General features: G+C 39.8%; 2 protein-coding genes across 12 annotated transcripts in view; one reads left to right on the top strand and one right to left on the bottom strand.

Moving 5' to 3' along the window:
- myofl (myoferlin like) overlaps positions 1-16,086 on the bottom strand; it is a 22,192-nt gene extending 6,106 nt beyond the window's left edge. The window contains exons 1-36 of the mRNA XM_026189790.2: positions 15,851-16,086; positions 15,360-15,415; positions 15,154-15,245; positions 12,198-12,306; positions 11,980-12,076; positions 10,261-10,424; positions 9,815-9,943; positions 9,329-9,391; positions 9,139-9,189; positions 9,013-9,043; positions 8,800-8,915; positions 8,573-8,699; positions 8,380-8,483; positions 8,228-8,296; positions 8,097-8,140; positions 7,936-8,018; positions 7,800-7,835; positions 7,538-7,653; positions 7,332-7,445; positions 6,932-7,109; positions 6,567-6,691; positions 6,372-6,481; positions 6,022-6,214; positions 5,742-5,897; positions 5,519-5,650; positions 5,230-5,393; positions 3,468-3,582; positions 2,883-2,985; positions 1,897-2,036; positions 1,643-1,807; positions 1,373-1,460; positions 1,106-1,183; positions 802-983; positions 507-665; positions 317-418; positions 62-223 (exon numbers count right to left, since the gene is read on the bottom strand). Of these exons, the coding sequence (XP_026045575.2) occupies positions 62-223; positions 317-418; positions 507-665; positions 802-983; positions 1,106-1,183; positions 1,373-1,460; positions 1,643-1,807; positions 1,897-2,036; positions 2,883-2,985; positions 3,468-3,582; positions 5,230-5,393; positions 5,519-5,650; positions 5,742-5,897; positions 6,022-6,214; positions 6,372-6,481; positions 6,567-6,691; positions 6,932-7,109; positions 7,332-7,445; positions 7,538-7,653; positions 7,800-7,835; positions 7,936-8,018; positions 8,097-8,140; positions 8,228-8,296; positions 8,380-8,483; positions 8,573-8,699; positions 8,800-8,915; positions 9,013-9,043; positions 9,139-9,189; positions 9,329-9,391; positions 9,815-9,943; positions 10,261-10,424; positions 11,980-12,076; positions 12,198-12,306; positions 15,154-15,245; positions 15,360-15,415; positions 15,851-15,938 (4,041 nt within the window). The 5' untranslated portion in view covers positions 15,939-16,086. The remainder of the gene's footprint in view (positions 1-61; positions 224-316; positions 419-506; positions 666-801; positions 984-1,105; positions 1,184-1,372; positions 1,461-1,642; positions 1,808-1,896; positions 2,037-2,882; positions 2,986-3,467; positions 3,583-5,229; positions 5,394-5,518; positions 5,651-5,741; positions 5,898-6,021; positions 6,215-6,371; positions 6,482-6,566; positions 6,692-6,931; positions 7,110-7,331; positions 7,446-7,537; positions 7,654-7,799; positions 7,836-7,935; positions 8,019-8,096; positions 8,141-8,227; positions 8,297-8,379; positions 8,484-8,572; positions 8,700-8,799; positions 8,916-9,012; positions 9,044-9,138; positions 9,190-9,328; positions 9,392-9,814; positions 9,944-10,260; positions 10,425-11,979; positions 12,077-12,197; positions 12,307-15,153; positions 15,246-15,359; positions 15,416-15,850) is intronic.
- On the top strand, positions 16,036-22,385 carry LOC113034782 (centrosomal protein of 55 kDa-like). 11 transcript variants are annotated; one of them, XM_026189792.2, is made up of 11 exons: positions 16,036-16,174; positions 16,378-16,443; positions 17,159-17,320; positions 17,422-17,649; positions 19,014-19,085; positions 19,304-19,454; positions 19,690-19,816; positions 20,220-20,406; positions 20,487-20,561; positions 20,829-20,951; positions 21,671-22,385. In XM_026189792.2, exons 3-11 carry the CDS (start codon positions 17,168-17,170, stop codon positions 21,860-21,862), a joined length of 1,308 nt encoding a protein of 435 aa, XP_026045577.2. In that variant the 5' UTR covers positions 16,036-16,174; positions 16,378-16,443; positions 17,159-17,167; the 3' UTR covers positions 21,863-22,385. The 11 variants fall into 11 exon arrangements, with proteins under 11 accessions (XP_026045577.2, XP_080144275.1, XP_026045582.2 ...); XM_080288149.1 differs by having other exon boundaries at positions 16,378-16,504; XM_026189797.2 differs by lacking the exon at positions 16,378-16,443 and having other exon boundaries at positions 16,039-16,174.

Genomic DNA, 22,385 nt, shown 5'->3' with positions numbered 1-22,385 from the left:
TATCTAAAGTTTATATATCTGAAGGTGTGTTATTCCTTCAAGGAAGACTTGGGGTTATTACCACTTTGAGTAGCAGCACTGATCCAGGAAAGTTGGGGTTCTTTTTGAAGTTCTTAATCACAGCAGTTTGAACGGTCTCACCACCACATTCAACTATCAAACTTGGGGACGATACTGTGGCCAACTGATATGTCTTCATGTTCCTCAACCCCCAAGTCAAGACCTACAAGCAAAAACAAATATTCATATTGCAAAACCTAGCAGGGCAGATAAGGAGAGCATCACACAAGAGGGCTTGAACAATTTAAAGATATACCTCAATCGCAGTGAGCTGCACAACTGGCCTGATTCCCTGAGGAACCATGTAGAGATTCTCCCCCCGCCGAGGAGGCACCAATGGAAAATCTCCATCATTAACCTGGAAGACAAGAACAGAGGGACCTCATTTATAAAACTTCCTAATGTTAAATTACAATTGAATCACTTAATTTTGGTGCTTTCTGTACCTTGTCCTTCAATATGAGCTCAGCAGCTAGCAATGCCTCTCCAGCACTGCGACCTTTTTTGGTGACTGGGAACCACAGCAGTTTAGGACTGACAGCCCCACTGGGGTTCAGTTTAACCACAGGGGGGCATGTGCAGCGGCCCATGGCCTCATCTTTACCCTAATGAATATAGTACAGACTTAATAAACCCATATTATGTCGATTAGAGCCCAAAATGTGCTTTTCTAGGACACAGTTGTGTGTGTACGATTATGTAGTTTGATCAGAAGTTAAGCAGATTAAACACTGAACCTACCACTTGATCTTTGTCATACAGCTCCAAGACTACATCGGGAGGGTTGCAGGCGATGGTCTGTGGGTCTCCGTAGATTTCAATGTCATCAAAAATGAGAGTCTGATCCCATGTGGGATTCAGCGTGGTCTTTATGACTTCTGTGGTCTTGCTCACATGCAGAAATGACACATGAGCATAGGGATCTAGAGAATCCAGAATACTCTTATTACCATACTTTCCAAAATTGTACCTCAGGAGTTGATTTTATTTATTGCTCCTTAATGGATTTACACTTTGTGTGCCTATCACAAGATTTTGCTCTTACCCGAGAAGCTGTCTTTGTCCATGGCACAGAGATTTCTTGCCTGATAGACATAGACTCTCAGGTGGTAGATGTAAGATCCTGGGGGGGGGGAATTATTTTTATTAAAACTGGATAACTCCAGTTTATCCAGGCAGTTATATGTATTTGGATTTGGGATATCAGTGTAGTGTCACACTAAGAGCAGTCAGTCGGGATGTAGTTCAAAGAAAACCTCTGCCTTTAATCAGCAACAAACAGGAATTTATTTTATCTGATTCAGCTACTTACGGTTAAAGTGGCAGGAAACAGTGGGTGTGTTGGCACCAAAAACTTTGGCTGCACCCGTTTTACCGGCCTTCTCATCAACATCGACCCCCTGTTAACAAAACAAAGGAGCTTAACAGGAGACTTTTCTAAATATTGGAGCAAACTTTAAGAAAATTTAAAGCAACACAGCACAACAACCCAAATAAAATCGATTTTACATCTGACAGAAATGGGTATAGAATAGAGATTTATATTAAGCAGTTTTACTCAGGGTGCTTAAACTAGACCTACTAAAGCTCCTTCCAGTCTGAAGATGGCAGAGGCCCCAATGCAGTCTGATGGGACCATCTTTCTCCTCCAACGTCGGCGGCGGAACGTGTCAGAGGAGCGCTCTTTCCTGTGGAACTTCCAGCCAATCAGGGAAGAGTATTCCCAACCTTCCCCCGATCCTCGTCTCTAAAGAAGGAACAAAAGCCAAAAAATCCCGCAATGAGATTATACCTGTGTGCTGAATCTAGTCTTTTCCTAATCTGTGTCTTCCTCACCTCAGCAATAGCAGTTTTCTCAGATATCTTCCTTCTTTTTCTCATGAGTCTCTTCCTGCGGTGGACATGGTACATCTTCTCTGCTGGAGCCCAGGACTTTGGTTTATCATCAGGGGGAATGGTGACCCCATATTCCCAACCTAGTGTCAAAAAATACATATATAGTTAGACTCTTCCTTATTTGCAAGATGACAGTAGTAGGAAGAGAGGATGTACATTGTTAGGCCCATAACTTGTTAAACAAAGACAAATTATGACATTTTGCCCATATATACCACAGAAGAGTTTAGAAAAACAGTCAATATGTAATTAAAGTGCAGGCTTTAAGAGATTAAATAAAGTAGTATTAACGTTTTAGGAATTATAGACATTTTCAAACAGTCCCCCGTATTTACAGGCTGAAAGTGATTGCACAAACTAACATCATTTTAAATATAAGGATTGCTTCTGATTGATTGTCTGAAATCTAGAATCCATAAACATCACCAAATGACGTTTCCTCTTTGAGATGCTTTGTCAGGCCTTTACTGCAGCTACCAGCAGCTGCTGCTTGTTTGTGGGTCTCTCTCTGCCTTCAGTTTTGTGTTTAATACCTGAAAGGAGTGCTCTGCTGGGATGAGATCAGGTGATTGACTTGGTCATTGAAGAATATCACATTTCTTTGCCTTGCGAAACTCTTGGTACATCATCAATAAACACCAGGGACCCAGTTCCACCAGGCGGCCATACATACCCATGTCATAACATGGCTCCACCATGGTTAAAAGAAAAGGTGAAACGCTTAGGACTTAGAGATTATTGCTTTTCTTAACCATGGAAAGAGTTCCAACACTTCATTTGTCTTCGGTGGTCTGTGCTGGCCGGTGCGTTTCTGTCCACTCCTATTGTTTTTGATGTCTCTTCTATAGGTTTATTTTATTTATATACTTATTTATTTATTTTCTGTTTACTGATGGGTTGTGTTTCAGTTTTAATGTTCATGTTACCTCTCTCATCGACAGCTCTGTTGCTATCGAAGCTCCAGTCATCCTCCCAGGTCCATCCAGGTGGACACTCAAAGTCCCCTGGGCTCTGAACCTTTTCACCATTCTACACAAAATAAAAAGTTTTTATTAAATGATACAGAAACTTAAAAAGCCCAATTGATTTTATTAATGCTTCATATTCTATACCAGTCGGTCTCTAATTCTGTAAAGTTTTTAACAGCTATGTGTTCGGATACTCATGGGAACTACTCAAAAACTCAGACTTGGGTGATAGACATCTGCAGCAGCTTTGAGGTTTTTGGGCTCTTATGCAGCCCAAATACTCAATGTGGTGTCATTATCATTACTAGCAGGCCTACTAAAAACTACAAATGGTGCCAGAAAGACAGCAAAAATCACGCCAATGCAACCACAAAGAAATCAACCTGTCACAAGTACACAGTAGTAAAGTAGAAACTGATAACATTGGAAACAAGTATGCATAAACAGGCTTTGTCGTGCTATCTTCACCCACATATTTCAGATAGGGCTTTAAAAGCTAAACGTGTGTTTTATATGTCTGTGGGTAAGACCAGTATAGCATACCACGTCTGTGTAGGGCTCTGCAGCAGGTTTCCACTCACCACCAGGAAACCGTGTTTCATTCTCAAAAACCTCATCTGTGAACTCTGTGTGGCCTGCATCTGCTTCTGTCAACAGACTTTAGAAAACACCACCATAGCACTAAGGTTAATAAGAGGCTGTCTGACTCAGGCAAAAGTTATGTAGGTCCACAATAAACAGATCAGAAGAGATCAGGAAAGCAGGCTTCAGATAGCTAAGGCTATTTACTCAAACTTCAGTATGAGGCTGTAAGCACTTTAGAGTCAGAAGGCACAAAGGGAGGGAAGGAGAAGAAACCAAAATGTTGGCTGATGCCAAATTCCTGTTCATTTCCTGTAATTGTGATGATAATTTGGTTCCTAGCGTTGGCTGGTACCCTCAGTCATTTGAGCGCACACAAGGGATTGTACCTGACAATTTGACCCACCGACAACAACAATCAAAAGCAGGAATAAACAGCTTCTCAGAGGAAACTGTGCAAAAATAACATTAGCCATGCAAAAAACCTGGTAATCGGATTCTGAGGAAAAGCAGGAGAGAAGGCCAGATGGAAAACAAAGAATTATATATAAAAAAAATAGTTAATAAAGAAACAGAGAGAAAGAGAGAGTTTGTATATGTAAGTGAAAATGTGGTATTTAACCTATTAAAAAAAACACTGGGCAGAGATTGTTTCTAAAAATTTTTTTCTCATATCACTATTTTCTGCTGTGCAAAGACTGAGAGCAATTCTTGGAAATTCTTTCTCTGTTAATTAAGTAAGTAAGTAAAATTTTATTTATATAGCACCTCTTAAGATCGATATCACAAAGAGCTTCACAACAAAAAGTGCAAGAACATTAAAGTTTAATAGATGATGTTTTTTTTCTTCGTTTTAAAGAGACCACTGAGTCCACAGAGCTCAGGTACAAAAGCTCTGTAGCTTGTATGACAGACAGTCATCAGGCCCTGATCACATGACCTCAGGAACCTGCTGGGGACATTTGAATGCAGAGGTCTAAAAGCGGACCGAAACTACCAGCGGTATGACACGTGAGTACTTAGAAGACTTTGTTAGAAAGTGGTTTTGGGTTTTGGTTAAGACAACTGAACAGCAAGTTAAAAGTAGACAGACATATCTGTAGACAGAAAAACATAAATCTGAAGTTCACATCTGGGCGTGACTGCAAGTGTTGATTTATAACATCAAGTGGAGCGTGACATTTTGAGCACCATGCGACCCACTTTTAGCCACAACTGCCAAAATGAGTCCAGTCCAGGCCCCAAACTTATCTGCTTTCTGATTGAAACAGGAAATTAAGATCAAACAAACAAGTGATGTTTTCACTTTGATTACATGCAGTTTTAGCTCCATAGTGTACTGGCTCAACCATTCAACTATCAAGTGAAAGCTCCCTAGTTTTGATCCTAGGAGGTGAAACTAATCCCTTTTGGGGTTGCTTCAGAAACGGCAACTAGTGTAAAAAATAAGGGAGTAGCTGGAAATTCCTTTTTTTTTTACTTATATGCATTTTGTTTTTGTTATAGACAGGATAATAATGTGTGGTTCTTAGCCTCGATGACATTCTTACATCCCTTACAGAACACACACAAGAACACACAGCTTGCTGAGTTTTAACCTTTCCATAAAAGATACTGAAGTATAAACAGGATAGTAGGATAGTATGTCCAAGTGCACTGCAACAGGATGTACGCAGTTGATTGAAAGGGCTGCGAGTGTGCGTGTACTTGTATGATTACTCACCATCGCTCAGGATCAACAAACCAGTCTCCCTCCCATTCCCATCCACGTGGCGGCAGAAAGCGTTCCTGCTTGAGCTTCACCTTTCCAGTTACATCGGAGAACTTATGACGTCCAACCAAGCCAGTGGTACCCCATTTGCCAAACACCTGAGCCTGGTTCTCATACTACAGAGGGGGAAAAAAGCAACAGTGTATTCAAGCCATAGTTTATACAATGCCCTCTAAAGTAAGCAGTCACAAATGTTTGTATTTATTTCTTCAGAAACAAATGTTTTGCATAGATACTGTACCATTTCAGCGTACACACTGAAGTTTCCCTCTGAGAAAGTATTGAATTTTTTCTCTTGTGCAGAGAGACCGAGCCACATGTTGATCCTCAGCTGAACTGGGATCTTCAGACCTTTTTCTTTGTCCATGGGATACTGAATACAAGAATTAAATGGCATACAAAATATACTGTAAAACCTGAATTATTGCAAGTTGTTAAAGAAACATTTATGACTTTTGCATTACCTGCATGAAGATGGTCCGAGTCTTTCCACAATGTTTGCCACAGGCCTCGTCACTGAAGTTAGAGTACAGGATCTGGTTGGCTGGGACTCGGGCATAAGCCACACGCTTCTCTCCTCTCAACATCCATATGATCACATCTGGCATGCTGTTCTGAGGCTGAAGGAGACATGAAACATTTCAATTACACAAAGTTTCGATCCTGTTTTAGAGCTGCACTACATTGTACTTTTGATAACAATGACGCCCTGGACATTCTTTAGCAGAGGAAACATTTTCTCACCTCCTCTGCCAGCTGCTTGAGTCTGTCCAACCAGTTTTCAATTTCACCAACAGTCGCCTTGACGTCTGTGGCTTCTTCTCTCACCCGAGTGGCCATCTGCCTGATACTTTCCACAGCGGCATCACGCAGGCTTTTTATTTGGAGATCCAGTTCTGTAATGTTTTGCTGTTCCTCCAGAACTGGAAGCTGCAAACTGTCACACGCACATCAGATTATTTAGCTTTAACAGCCACCTACAAATGTATCTGTCCTAACAGAAAAAAACACAGCTGTCTAACAATAATCTACATCAAACCACTACTTCATGCAACTGAAAGGACTAGTGTAGGATCTGCCTGGTCTCGTCTTACTTGCTAAGGTCCTCAATCAGGCAGTTGATGAGTTTAAGCCAAATTTCAGCAAGGTGTGTCTCAGGAATTTTGGTTAAGATGGCTGTTTTAAAAGAAATAAGGTGAGACTCCTAAAACAAATCACAAAGCGTAAAGGGGAGAGATTAATGAGCAGCAGAAATATTATGAAATATTATGTCTGTGTGCTATTCTCACCAGCCTCTCAGCAATGAAGAGGAGAATATTAACAGAGTACAGGCGATAGCTGATGTCCTCCCAGTACGAAGTGAGAATCACAACAGGCTTAGTGTCAGCCCAGGGTAGGTAATAGTAGTGATTACCTGCACCATACACAGTAAATGTGCTGTTTTATTATTTATTTTACACACACATTAGGAGTTTATGACTCAGTATTCCAAACACTTACAGTGAGGTTGACAGTTTAAGTAATTTAGTCATATATATTTGACTTAAATAACAATTAAAAAAAAAAACACATGCCTACCTAAATTCCCTTAATGTCACGAAAATATCAAAACTACGTCATAGTCCATAAACAAGCTTAAAAAACAACTAAGTACCATCAAAAACAGCAAAGCTGTACTGGGTGGTGGACGCCAGCGGCTTGCAGGTGGAATCCAGCTTGTTCCCATAATTACCGATGCTGACCTCAAACTGGATTGGTTCACCAGGCTCTTGGAGCATGCATGCACTGTGGAAAACTGCGCACAGGGAATACTTCCTCCTCCGCTGGTATTTCTGCAACCAATTAAAAAGATGTGGGAGTGTTATAATTTAATTCCACACTGTTGGTTAGAGGTATTCTATCCCTGTTCAGGACCACATTTAGATTACGTAAATGAAAACAAACTGCTGGTTTTTGTTTCTGCTTAGGGATGTTCACACCATCAGTTTAAAGGCACCTTGCAGTTTACTGGAGTAAATACAGCATGACAGGGTTACGGTGAGCGGCGTGAGTACCTGTGCGACCAAGATGTCATCACTTGAGATGTCATCCACATTTTTATCAGTCTTTCCATCCAGCTGAGTGGACAGTTGAACAAGGACCCTCCCCCTGTATGCGACCCCTTCTCCCTGAAAGAGTTGAAAATGCAAAAACATGAATATGAAATAAAATGAATACCAATGAGAGTGAAATATCATGCAGAAGTTCTGGTTGGTGCTACCTTTCCATGGTTGAGTTCATCGTATGGGTCAGGCAGACCTGAGTACTCTCTCGGGCTGCCATACAGGTTGACGTAGCAAGGCCCAAAGGCTGGGAGAAAACCAACTTCTGATGCAGCTGTGCTCACGGTAACACACAGAAAAAACAAAAATCCACCAGGATTTACAGGTAAGGTTAGATACATAAAGAGAAGGAGTGAGTTAAGCTCTTAGAAACTTAGAGTCTTTTTTTACATAAAAGAAGATAAATCATTTAGTACATACATTCGGTGACTGTGTTGGAATTTTCAGCCTGTGTTTCTGTTTTGAATGAATAAAAAAAAAAGCGGTATTACATTTCATATCACAACATGGACATAAACCAGTGAGTGACAAAATATAAACAATACTGTATGATTACCTTCAATCTCTCCGCCAGAGGAAGATATCTTGCTTAGATTCAAAAATGCTGTTCCTATGGCATCATCCTTGGTTAGACGATCCCTGCAAAGAATATATATACATGTCAGATAGTGGTCGTGTTATTGTTACCCATGTCTGTGAATGAATGTCAGTGCTTACCAGTCATACATAGTCAACTTGATGCATTCGCACATGGAGGGAAACTACAGAGGCAGAGGTTATTTATGATGGAGATTAAAGTCTCATTCAATTTTGAATCAAAGCTTCTTTTTAATATGCATCTTTATTACCTTTACTTGAAGACTGATGAATTGGTTAAACTCTGGATTCGCATTTTTCTCAATTATTTTGGTAGAAGCCTAAAAAGACAAAATAATAATGTTAAATGAACTATAATTACATTGAGGGAAATTTTTAAAAACTTTAATCTAACATGAAATACCTTCTTCCCAGCAAAGCTGACTTCCAAATATGGATCCACCAAGTTTTTCCTGTCTCCATCCCCTCCAAATACCTGTTTTACTGTCTGAACAAAGGCATCATCCACTGCAACATAAAACAGAAGCTTCTTAAACGGATTTCAATGCATCAGCCCATGAGAGCTGCAGAAATTTAATACCCGGTACACCACTTACTCTGTGGCATATCCTCAGCACGATAGACTTTAAGGTTCAGCGTGGCTGATCGCATCGTGACTCCAGCTGGCACCAAAAGATTGTTCTCTATGTCATCTTGCTCCTCATTTGACTCTCTCTTCTCAGTCTGTACGCAAGAAGCAAGAGCAGAGCAGAAGAGATCTTTATGTTATTAACACTGCATTAAGAGAAAGGTGTTTTGATTTTGAGGAAGAAGCTACTCTTACCGATGGTTCATCTCCAGTAGCCACAACAATTATGCTGACTTTCAGGTAGCCTCTAGGCCCCAAGCTCGAATCATCAAGATCACTGAGGAGGAGCCATTTCCTCATTATGGCGTGACCTGGATATGGTGTCATATTCAACATGTTCAAACATCTACCTGCAGTGTATAGAAAGGGAACTTTCCCAAGACGTGCATACAATACCAAAATACTCACTAGGTTCGTCGTAGATGTAGCCAACATCAAGCTGGATAGGAAAGAAAAATGTCAGACTACTAATTCATCCTTGAACTGTGAAACGACGAATGCAAAGTTTAGTATTTAAAAGCATTCTTGACACACCTTGAACTCTCCAATTAGACTGTCAGATCTGAGGGAGAAGGAGTCATAGACCTATGGAGAAAAGATATGAGATGGAGAAATGATTTGATTGTAAAATCGCATAACAGATGGTACAATATACTAATTTTCTGTAAAAACAAAACAACAAACAAAAAACAGTATTACATTTTAATATAACTTATCTGCATACCCGAATGTTGATGCTCTCATCAAACAGTTCTGACGGTAGCATGTTAAGATTGTAGAAAAACATCTGGAGAAGAGAGAGAGACAACTGTGTGTGCACAGTATATTTCTATGCCAGAAGCACGCTAATATAACTTTTTGTGGCAAATCACACAACTTACATTTGCTTTTAGCTGAGATTCTAACTGTACATTCTGGCAAAAGCTGAGATGAGGTAAATGCAAATGCAAATGAGAGGGATTAGTTATACTGCAAGAGAAAGCTGAAAGGACTCCTTCAGTATCTACAGAAGGCGACTCTAAAGCTGCTGATAAAGAGAGAAATATCACAGGAGGTTATTAAAGCTCACAGAAGTGGCAAGGAAAGTAGACAAACGGAGGTTAAAAATAGACAAGCAAGGTCAAAAGCAAAAGTATGCAATCAGTAACAAACTTCTCAAGAGTCATTTCTGGACGAGTTGAGTATCTTTGCGTGGCCATAGATTCATTACCTCATCAAAGAACGGGCTGTTCCCTCTCCTAATTCTCGTCCTGTGGGTCTGTCCACATACACTCACTTTAACCACAGGCTTGATGTTGTTGCCAGGCAGCTGTCTACCCTCGACAACCCGAACACGGATCTGTTTGAAAAGGTAACATTTTTTTATTTATTTGGGCTACTTTACTTTTTCTGCCAACTTTTAAAGTACAATCCAGCTCAATTAAATATTGGAAAACTGTGGATCAACAATATTGTCCCAGAGAAACTGAAGCAGAACCAGAAAAGTTGTTGGCATGTCTGTTTCCTGTTTGTCTATTCCCTGGCACTGGCTTACGTGTTAAGCAGTACTGGTGAAACTTTCTGTCATTTATGTGATTAACAATAACATTTCCTTCTTAGAGTGATATTTGTCATTATCTAGGCGTAGATTAAAAATAATTGCAAGTCAAACAATACCTGGAAGTCCTGAGGCTTATTGGCCAGGGCTCTGTGCCTCTTACGCCTCAGACGGATAGATTGTCTGGATTTCCCAGGGTGGCCTGGTAAAGTGGGAGCTCCTGAGCCTCCACCCTGACCTCCCCCATCTGTGTCTGCTTCTCCCTCATCACCCTCATCACTCCCTTTTTGGTGCAAAATCAGAAAGAAAAACATGAAATTCATAGTCATTCATATTCATTATTATTCTACTCATGCTAAGCTTCAGTCCTGTGGTGACTAATATGTCTCGGCGTGCAACTGGTTATTTAACCCGATGCAGTGAACAGCTCCTTTTTTTCTTAAACAACCATGTTTTAAGACATATCCCATAACTGTGGAAAAGATGTTGCTCATTTTCAGATAGGTCATTTGACCTAATGGCATCAAGTAGATAAAAGAACTAAGGAGATTGCTGAAACAACTAAAACTGTGTTACACACTGTCCAACATGTCATTAAAACCTACAAGGATCATGGTGAATTATCATTTTTGAGGAAGAAATGTGGTCAGAAATAAATCTTGAATGATTGTGACCATAGATCACTTAAATGTTTAGTGATATCAGAGTGTGAAAAATCATCAGTAGAACGCACGGTTGTTTTTAACAGTGATTTCTGGAGCATTTTCACGCATTCAATGCAACGAGAACACAAGGGATTGGGACTAAACTTCTGTGCAGCTTTAAGAAAACCATGCATCAGTGAGGTCTAAGGAGCCTGAAAAGAAGGCGACTGGATTTTTAAAAAGTTTTTAAAGACGTTTCACCTCTTATCTGAGAAGTTTCTTCAGTTCTAAAACCACACGGTGGAGAGTTCAGGTTATTTAAACCCTAGTGGGAGTTGTCCCTTAAGAGGGTTGCTGACCCACTATTAATCATCTCATGAGCCAAGGTATGAAGAAAAATGTTGCGTCATTATCACCAGCGGTTTTGGGTGACGCCATTGCGTACCCTTGCCTCACCGTATTATGTGACCTACTGATGTCATCGAATGCAAGATGTCAGTGGGAGTTGAGGCACCAGGAAAGGGATCTCAAGACTACATTGTTGGTGGGTAATCTTCGGTGTCATAAGCCACCCTCTCTGTGTGTTAGTTGACCTGGTCAACCATGGCCTAAAACTTTTCAAGCTCCTTTGACTACCATAACCTTGATGACTGAGAACCTACACAGACATGCATCATCAAGGCTAGTCGGAGTGGGATGTTCTTCAGTTTCCTAGTGAACATGAACTTTGTTGCAATGATAAACAGTCATGTGGTATGATGAATCCAGATTTAGCATTTTCCAAAGTGATGGGTAGTGAAGGTGAAGCCATTCACGCACCATACCTAGGAAGCACGAGACATTATTTTCACACTTGGTTTTAGCTACCACAGAGTCCAGACCTTAGCCCCATTTAGAATCTCTGGGATTGTCTGGAGAAGACTCAAGGATCCAGCTTTCCCATCCTCAGTATAACATCTTGGTGTACAATGAATGCAACTATTCATGGAATGTAACTTTGCATATGATAGATAGATAGATAGATAGATAGATAGATAGATAGATAGATAGATAGATAGATAGATAGATAGATAGATAGATAGATAGATAGATAGATAGATAGATAGATAGATAGATAGATAGATAGATAGATAGATAGATAGATAGATAGATAGATAGATAGATAGATAGATAGATAGATTTTAGTCTTCTTACCAGCATCCAAATGAGATATGTCTCCATCAGTTTGATCATTTAGGTTTGAAGTGGCATTGATAGGTGACTCATACCCAATGAGCAAATTAATGACTGCCTAAAAAAAGAATACATTCTTAATTACCACCCATCACGATGTAAATCTGTCCAGCTGTATTGCATTTCACAAAAACAACTGCACAATAAGTAGGATCACGCTATTAATTAAAGGTATTCACCCCAAAAGACTGCTGCTTCTCATTGACAAGTGGTATGTTCTTGGATGGGAGGGATTTCGCATGACCACTGGCCAAGTCTTTCAGTGAGATTCTTGCAGAACCAATAAATCTGAAAAGCAATCACATTCATTTCCATTCACATTCACTCAAGTCATACGCCAATCAAGGAAACCATCAACCTCTTTCCAATCGATAAAACTAAGGATGCTAGGGATGCTTTGCTTCCACAATTTGTGCTGAAGAATTACCACAGGCAGGAACTGGACTCACTGTTTGTGACTGTAATTGCTTGTTGCTGTGGATACCTAAAAGTTTCCACTTCTCAGTTTCACTTCTTCATATAAATATAACAAATCAAGCAACAACACCGACATTGTTACTTTATTAAAAGGAAATTATGTAATATATGTAATAATGACAATAGCTTGCAACACACCGGGCATTTTTATAAATCATAGCATGGGCGCATGGGCGCAGCTGTGGCTCAGAAGGTTGAGCGGTTTGTCTACCAGTGGAAAGGTTTGTAGTTCAATCCCTGTAGTTTGCATGTCAAAGCAATCTTGGGCAAGACTGAGATGCCCTCAGCTGGTCCATTGGAGAGTGAGCATATCTGCGCTTGTGACATCAGGGTGTTGTGTTTATCTTGTCAACCCCATTAACCTGTTCTCTCACTTATCTGATCTATTCCTAATGCTGATTGGTTGTTGACGGCTTCCTGCACAAATATAAACCCAGAGAAGGTGGGATTAGGATTGAACTTTGTTATCATTACACGTGTATAAATACAGGGTAACAAAATACAGTACCATAAGTACAGCATGATGGTTGGCAACTGGTGTCTTTGACCTTTTCACTAGCTTTATCTTTCTATTGTTTTCTTAGCTTTGATTATTAAGTATAGTTAAAGTTGGGAGTTCTCAGTGTTTTTAGCTTTGGTTTATGTTAGTCTAGTTTTCCAGACCTAGTTTAGGGGAGAAGCCTGAATCCAATGCCCCGCTGTGTGGCTGATGTGGTTGGCTCATGGTCTTCTTCCTCTTTTGTTTGTTTCTAGTTGGGAATTCTGTGTCTTTTTGTTTCTGTTTGTCCTTTGGGAGTAACTATATTTCCGTTATTAGTAGCTTGTTGAATGGCAGCAGTGTTGTTGCATCTGATATGCTGGGTTCCTTTGAGCCATAAATTTAAGGACTATAACAGGGCGAATGTGGCTTTATAGTACAAAGAGCTGAATGCTAAGTTAGAGTAGAAACCACTATTTAGGTTCATTTACCAAATGACTGTAACTCAAGTTGAACTCAAAGATTAATTCCAGAGCAAGTTTTCCTCTGATGTCACTTTACTCATTTTGTTAAAAGGGAGATTTGCATACAGCAGTGGAACTAGTTTATGAGGAAAACCCATAAAGATGGAAACCATTAACATGTACCACAGGCATGTGCTCTATGCCCAGTTTAACAATGAACAAATGCAGAGCCAAAGAGGTGGGAGAACAGTCTTATAGTAAGTAAAGAACATGAGAATGGTCGCTTTCATGAGTTGCTTTCACAATTTTCTCTGTGGTTCTCAACAGATGTGGGATTAGTTGAGACTCCACAGAGCTTAGAAAACTTGTTCTTGGCAGAAAGTGTCATCTGTGGAAAGAATCTGGGATGGTAAATTACTGCCCCTGGCACACTGTGCAAGGAAAACACAGTATAAGGATAATGAGTATACATAACTTCTACTGCGAAAGAAAACTTTAAATTCTAGTGTCAAATATTTGTAGCTGCTCTACTAAAGAGAGGATTTTTACTTTAAAATGTCTAACCATTTTTTGGTATACACAGGTATTTTCCACTACTAATGTATGGCTTTTAAAGACAGCTGAGGAAATACCAAAATAAAATGTCCCAAAGGAAACTAGGTCTCAAAACTGCAAGTTGAGCAGCTGGATTTGCCTTCTTTTAACTGCAGTACAGATTAGACATCCCTCTTCGGTTCCCTGAATCACACTCCTTCTCTTTCCTATTATGGATTTTAGATGGGGGTAACGGTTGGTTAAAAAAAAAAACAAAAAAACAAGTTTCCTGATTTTTGGCTTTACTGTCTGTTAATAATGACAAACGTGCCGATGACAAGCCAGCACAAGCTTCCCCTCTCATGCAGCTTTGGAAAAGCATAAAGTGCTTGTGTAGCTAAGGCAGACAGTCTTCACCCACTACCCCCACCCACCCCCACACCCCTTTTGCCTGCCTCAGGGGAATTTATACTGTGTACAATCAGTCACTGCAGTGACTCAATGGAAATGTTATTACTTGGTCTCCTTTCTTGTCTCCACTTTTTAAAAACAAAAGAACCCAGACTCTCTGTGTTTTGTGCATATCGGTCAAACACATTAATGAGGATTATTAAAGTGACTAATAAGCAACAGTTTGAGTTTCAAGAAAGAATAGTGAAAAGGAACAATTTTTTTCCCTTTTAAGGTAATATTTTTTTAAATGCTGGATCACCATTGTTCACCATAGCAAGTCTTAACATGGACGAGTCAGTCCTGGAGTTAAACATACCAGTGAAGTTTCAACATGCTGCTTTGCTCCTCGGGAAAAGATCATAATAACTGTTTTCAGCCACACGCTGGGAGTTATAATGTTGGTCATCGGTGCACAGCTACCATGAAACTCTGCTACACTGATTATAATTACATGTCAAAAGGAAAAACCACTGAGTTGGGATGAGGTTTTCCCTTTAAGTTATTACCAGAGCCATAAAACACATGTATATCTGTAATGACTAGCTGCACTCAAATGAACTTGCTGACTCAGAGACTTTGTTATGATGGGTTAAGTACTGATTCAGTGCCACACACCAGTCTGGTTTAAGACAACTAAGGCTGCCATCACTTTAAAACAGACACACATTCATGACTAAATCAACATGCAAATGTGATCATTTTTCCACCCATTGCCCTCCGTGCACATACTTGTCTTTTCCGATTGTTTCGTAGTCTTTTACAACCACGTTGATGAATGAAGATGCATCCAGAGGGCTGCCTTTCAAATTAAATTCAAACACCTGTAATTACAAATAAGGGGCATTTGGAATCAACCACCAGCAGGGAGTCATGTTGACAACATACACATCAACATCACACCCAAACATTAAAGTTAACTTTCAGTTTACACTTACTTCATTCCAAACTGGATTGAGCTCATTATCAACTGCTTTGGTTTTCTTCTTTTCACCTGTAAGAAAAAATGACAAAGCAATGATTTATATTCCTTTTTTAAAATATCTTCCTCCCAAGCATTTTGAGGTTTAACAGTGAATAGGAGCGACACATAAAAGTCTCAAACCAACGCCAAACTTATTTTTCAACTAAAAATAATTGCTGCACAAACAATTTTACAATCCTGAGGGAGTTTTTATTACAATAACAATGCAAGCCTTCTCCTTTGGGAGCCGTGGGTTATTCTGACCTTATAAGGATGCATCTTTGTTTTTTTGAGTCACAGCCAAAATATTCAGCTGCAATAAACGTTTAAGTGATTACAACCAAAAGATGTTAACCTGACAGAAAGTGAAACACTGTATGGATGCTCAGTTTCTCCTAGAAAAGAAGTGGCAGAGCATACAGCAGGAAGAGTTAAGGTAATAGTTATCCTGAAGAATTTTCTCACCTCTAAAGATCACCGAAGCTATTGGATCTGGGTTGCCAAGTTTCTTTTTGGGTATCCCGCTGGCGGATTCAACTATGACCCGCAGCATGTTGATAGAAGTCCAAAAAAAAAAACACTCAAAGAAAAGCTTTATATTCCTCTGAGAGAGAAGGTGCCATCATAGGAGGAACTGAGACAAAGTTTAAAGCAGAGGAGGAGAGGGGCGGATACCAATCACCTTATGAGTCACAGCAGCCACCAGCAGCCTGAAGCGGCTTTACTGTACGGAGCACCAAAAAGAGACCCTCATCCTGTGCTGCAGCGCCACTCTGTGGTGATGCCTAAGTACTGCCATCTTCCCCTGCAGTCAATTTTTTTAAAAATACTTGCTTAAAGTAACGTTTCTTCTATTAAGTAAAGCCACACACTTTTATGTTAAATCTAAAAGTTAATAAGCTGCAAAAACATTCATATAGAAAGGCAATATTGTTATTATTTAACACCAGTTTTATCCGCTGAGCTCCTCCTCTTCTCCGTTTTCACGCTAGTGGGCGATGAAGAAAGGTTGCCATAATCATCCAACTTCACAATTTGACAGTCAACACCATCTTTAGGTAACAAAATATAAACCCAGTAGGTGTTGCAGCAGATTTGGTAAAACAATACCTTAAGAAAGTAAGATTTATTTTAAAATGAGCAGTCATATTTCAATACTGTTATAATAACGTTAGCTAAATGGTAACACTAGCTATTTAACGTTGGCTAGCTAGCTAAAGTAGCTTTAATTCTGTCTAGCAAAAACCTTATAGATTATGGCGGTTATAAGCGGTTTTTTACATCATTAATGTTATTTTATAGATATGAGAGACCAATATTCGGTATCCAGTTTAACTCTTAAGTATGAGCGATTTTGTTAGCATGTTAACTGTTAGCTTGTTAACTAGCGATAGACACAAAAATATATTTTAACGTGTGTGTGTGTGGGGGGGGTAGCACTTTGCTGATGCCAGATTTATTTAATTCAATTTGTCTTACATGTAGTGGGATGTAGGTGCGTTGCTAATAAATTTAGAGACACCTTTAAATAAAATAAAGAATAAGAAAAAAAATATATGTATATATATTTAAAAATACACTAGGTTTCAAAGTCAAAAGCAACTAGCTGCAATGCAATACATTACAAACTAATTATAAAATTACTGCTCAGAAATCAAACTTTGGTGAAGTTGTCTTTGCTCGTGAATATTAGGTAATGTAATCCTGCTTGTATTGTTGATGTTTCATATGTTATGTTCTAAGATGCATTGCTCCTGTGATACTTGTGAGCAGGTAACAGGGATGGCAGCATCTAAATACAAGCGCTCTCTCAAGAAAAAGCTCAACTCAGAGCTTGCCATGGTTGTCAGCAGCCTCAGGAAAGAGAATGCCTACCTGAAAAGGACCCTGGCTGAACTGACCCATCAGCAGTCGCAGCATAATAAGCTTGTAGAGGTAATCATGCTCACACTGCTAAGTCTAATTATTTTTACAATTTTTTTGTATCAATACATCCTGCCAATATTTAAAAGATGTTTTGTTGTATCTCCATGCAGAGATTCCTCTCTCTTGAAGCCATCAGGCTCGAGTGTACCCGGGAATTTAGGACGAAACATGAGAAAACTGCTTCACCCTCTGAGCAGCTGTGTGAAAAAGAAAAGAGACCAGTGGATGCAGTGAGTAGCATATCCCGTTACTCCAGAGAGATTGAGGAAATCGAGGAGAAGCTTGAGGTCATCTCAACAAGGTGTCAGTATGTCGAGAAAAAAGTTACAGGGAAGCAGGTATAGCAGATTTTCAAATTAGAGTTTATAATGTCGGAAGCAGTAAAAACAAACAGTTCTGTTTAACCCAGTACATCTTTCTCTTCAAATCTATAGACCATATAGCATTGTCTGGTTAAAGCACAGAAAAAGGTCTGGAGCATGTTAGGCATGCTTAATTGCTTGCCAGGTTTTTTGCCCTGCTACTACAGGGGACAGCCAGTGATGTCAATGCAAATAATTCCTTTCCCACAAGGGGTCACTGCTGGGTTTTCCAACACAGCTCCCCTTAAATGTCAGTCATGACTTTTGTATTCATTTGGAAAGGCAGGCATCAGTGTCTGTCTCTTTCTCTGAAGCTTTGTATTTGGGAAGTTGTATTAGCTGAGTAAGTTTTATCTCAGACCTTTAGTTTAGCAGTCTGGATGCTCAACAGCTTCTCCTACCTCTATGAATGCTTTACTACCATTAATAAATAAATCTTCAAATGTCCTCCTCCTTTATCCTGACAAAACTGAGTATCTTGTGTTTGGATGTCTGTCACTAAATTGTCCCTCTCGCCAACAACATCAAATCATCTTCTAAGCACCTTGGTATCATCCAGGGGGCCTAAAACAGTTTTGCCCAATTTTTGCCCAACTGGTCAACAGGATGAAGCTTAGTGGGTCATACTGGCCAGCTTCCTATAGAGAGTCCTTCGAGTAGGAATTCTGGCTCAGTGGAGTGTTGTTTATAGACCAGTGTGTCATTGAGATAGTTCCACTGCATGCCACTAGCTGGTGACTGTTGTGGACAGACGTGTCCACTGTAGGTGCAATGGGAGCAACATTTTTCTGCACTGGTTTACTGGTGGAAGAAAGCTGTCTGAAAATAGTGGAAGCAGAATGGTTAGTACCATCACCTTAGACTAAGAAGGTCCTGGATTTGAATCCAGTAGCTGGGCCTTGATTGGCGATTCTAGCATGAATGTTTGTCAGTCTCTCTGTTATAATCTAGCAAACAAGAAAAGGTCTCGATGTTGTGTGGAGCATTTTTAATTGCTTGTTAAATTTGCAGCTGTCCTGCTTCAGATGCAGTCATGTGAATGTGATTATTTCCTTCACACTGCTCACATTACTCTTAGACTTTCCAGCATCTGTTTAGCTAATTAAGCCCCTCTTGCCCCAGTTATACCACTAGATAGCAGCAGGTATTTTTCAGTCTCACTACCATTAGGATACTGAGAGCCATGATAGTCATCATAGAGATGTTATGGATCTTTTTTGAACTGTTCTGCCTGCCAGCTAGCTTTTGTTTTTTATCGTAGCAACTAAGAGACTGTTAATATGAATTGCTCATTTTCAAATGTGCAGTATTGTTTTGTGTCTTTCTGGTCTCTCTGGTAGGACTCCACAGCTGATGAACAGGTTTCCACGAGTAATGAAGCTGTGGCAGAGGTCCAAATTCATCTCAGAGATGTAAGTGTTTTCTTGGCACAGCTGGGAAATGCCCCCTGTGTTTTTCTATCCACTCCTATCCTTCCCCTTAATCTTCTTTTAGTCCGTTTTTACTTACAAGTCAGGCTACAGTATACATGTCGTACTAAGTGTTTGTGGTTTGGAGACATCTTTCTGGCAAAGATCTGTTTCTGTCTTTTCTTTTATGTGCTTCTCATTATTTCATTCAATGCCCTGAGGCCTTGGAAAAAAACAAGCAGTGGCTGGAGTATGACCAGCAGAGAGAGGCCTATGTGAGGGCGATTCTGGCCAGAATGTTATGGCTGGAGAAGCAGCTGAATGAAGCCAATCAGGCCCGTTCACAGCAGCACAATGAGGACCATTCAGACGGTGAGCCAAGAGGATAGTGGGCAGTGGACACTCACCACTGGGGCGACAAGGGGCAGCAGTCTGTCACAACAAGTTTTTAAAATATCAAGATTGTCCAATAGTAGCCCACTGTAACAGAATGTGTCCTCATGTGCTTCATTTATCTTTTTTTAATGCCACATGGCGCACATCTGAGTAGACATGCTTTTGTTTCCCACTTCTGCTTTTAATTTTTGATTTCTTTTTCTTATTGTAGAGAAAGAGAAAATAAGCCAGATGCAGGAGCATTATGAAAGACTCCTCCAGAAAGCCAAGGATGAACTGGAGGTACTGAGGGAACGAGTTGAAGTGACCCACCAAAATCTGATGATCACCCAAAATTGGTATGTTTGAAAAATCAAGGCATAAAAAATAGATCAGTAATAGACAAAGTGTGGACTGCAGCCCTCTGGTGGACTGTACCTGTATTGCAGGTGGGCTACCAGGAGTTACTTTTTACATTGAAATATATTTGAAAATATATTTTATAATTGCCAGTAGTTTTGCTTATTTTATAATTCCAATTAAATAATCCATTAAAAATGGATTAACTTTAAGAACTACGTGATTTAAAACGGAATTCTTAATTTTCTTTTCTGCCTTTTTTTGATACCAAAAACAAAAGCAGACAGGTTATCTTTATACTTTAAAATGGTTAGCAGTCTGAAGTTTGAGAATGGCTGTAATGATTATATGTTTCCATTTAAGTTGGTGGTTAGCTATTTGACAGGCAAAAATGATCTGTAGGTGCAAGGAAAGAGAAAGGGAAGTGGAGGAGCTCAAACAGCAGCTGCAAGCTGAAAGGTTGAGCAGAAGCACACAGGAAGTGCAGAATTGCCCTGAGGATGAAGAGCAACAACAGAGAGATGTGAGAGAAGTCCTCCAGGGCGTGCTGGATGATGAGAGAAGAAGGTCGGGAAACTCTGAGCTGCAGGTAAAAAGTAAAAATCTTAATGTGCTCACATGAGGGAAGAAAGAGCCAATGAAATCACAGAAAAATTACGCTCCAATCAGGCGAATCTCTTTCAGAGGTTTATGTTAAATCGTCACCATGCAGACCAGGAAAAGATTGCAGACCTAGAGCGACAGGTATGACAGGCACATTTACTTTCTGTTAGTTTTCGCAGTTTCGTGTTGCTGATTTACCCATTGTTAATGATGGCGCAGATTAATGACAATGCACAGAGGATGGCCAGTTTGTGTTTTTTAATAAGTCTTTTGGAGATAAAAAGGTTGCAGTATGCAAACACAGTGTGCTCTGTTTTGTCTGTGCCTGCCTTCTACAGCCACACATTATCTCTTTTATTATAGTGTTATTCATTCAGTTCATCGCAGTGACAATTTTTTACATTTTAGATCCAGATTTCTTCACAAGACCTTGAGGATGAGAGGCAGAATTGCTCTTATTTAAAGAAGCAAATGGTCAAAGTTCTGAAGGCATTGCAAAAAGGAAAAGGCCATGTGGCAAAGCAGTTAAAGGTTGGCGTCAGTATCTAATCAGAGGATGATAAGATTGATCTGTGATCAAACTTAAAGCTGCATTAATAGAGTTTTTACCCCTCAGCCTTTAAAGGATAAAGAGTGCCCACCCCATCATGGTGTGGACGTCAACGTTTCTGAACATGATAACTCATGAACAAGGCAACACAGGATTTTGTAATCTCGACCTCAAGATCAGAGGTCAAGTTTTCTTAAAATCTTGTAATAACTTAAGAAGGAAATGACCTAGGAGTTTCAAATTGATACCATAGGTTTGTCTACTAGGAGGCTGAGGGGTAGCTCTAGCAGCTGCCAGTATTTTGTTTTCCTTTTTTAACAAATTCAGTGTTGCAGGCAACATTAATTTTCATTTGGAGCTGTGTTTTTATTTGCCTGGTCACTGAATATTCAGTACTTACTGCCTTTTGTTCACCTGAGCACACCAGATGTTTCCTCACTTTGCGTGTCTGCTGCTGTAATTTCTTCCATTGATAATTTTCTGCACGAACCACAGTTAAAGCAAACATTCAAAACGAATTCAAGTTGTAAAATCAAGTAAAAAGCAGCACCTTTCATACTCAGCCTACTCTGTTATTGTAAAAAATAGTGTAGCTTTAAGATTTACTTTGGAATAAATTTAGCAGTTTTCTTTTTTTTTTGTTAGTTTTTTTTAATCCCAGGACTAAAGTGTAACTGATGGATGTTGTTGTTTATGTTAGAGAGAGAAGCCGGATCAGAGCTCAGGGGAAACGAACCCTCCCCTGTCCCAGTTCTCCAGACCCAGCCTGACGTCCTCGCCTCACAGCAACTTGATGAATGAAAGCTTCCTGGAGTGTCCCGTCTGCCAGGCCGAGTATCCAGTCAGTCACCACCGAGAACTGATGAACCATCTAGAAATCTGTCTAAACTGAGCTGAGCCTGGAAGCTCTTTAATGATGGATCTTCTTTAAGATGGATTGGTTGTTAAATTAAAGTTATTTTGATAAATTAATGTGACAAGTTGCTTAAGCTGTGTTTGAAACGAATCCTCAAAGCTTTGATTAAACATAACAGCAAAGATTTCCCCAGAAATGTAACTGAGTTTGGAGCAATCTCTGCTTCATCCAGCACAGCCAGGCAGCTGCAGCTGCTTACAGCTCTTGGCAGCATACTGTTGCAGCTGCTTGAAATCTGTAATTAGCAATAAATGCACTATGTAAAGGGCTACATCTTGTCTTCATTCTATAGTATTTACAGATTGTCTCTCTAAACTGGCCTTGTATTATCTGGACTGGACTAGCACACCAGCTGTGCTGGATGCGGAGGGATTGCAGAGGAATAACACCTTGCATGTTTGTGTACAAAATAAACACTATTAGTTGGAAAATTGTTTGAAGTTTGGTTTAAATACTCTGTCGAGACTGTGCTCCATGTAATAAATCTACTGATATTGAT

The sequence above is a fragment of the Astatotilapia calliptera genome, chromosome 13, assembly GCF_964374335.1.
Source record: "Astatotilapia calliptera chromosome 13, fAstCal68.1, whole genome shotgun sequence".
Lineage (NCBI taxonomy): Eukaryota > Metazoa > Chordata > Actinopteri > Cichliformes > Cichlidae > Astatotilapia > Astatotilapia calliptera.
Note: the sequence above shows the minus strand (reverse complement) of the source record. Positions and strands in the feature narration are given on the sequence as shown.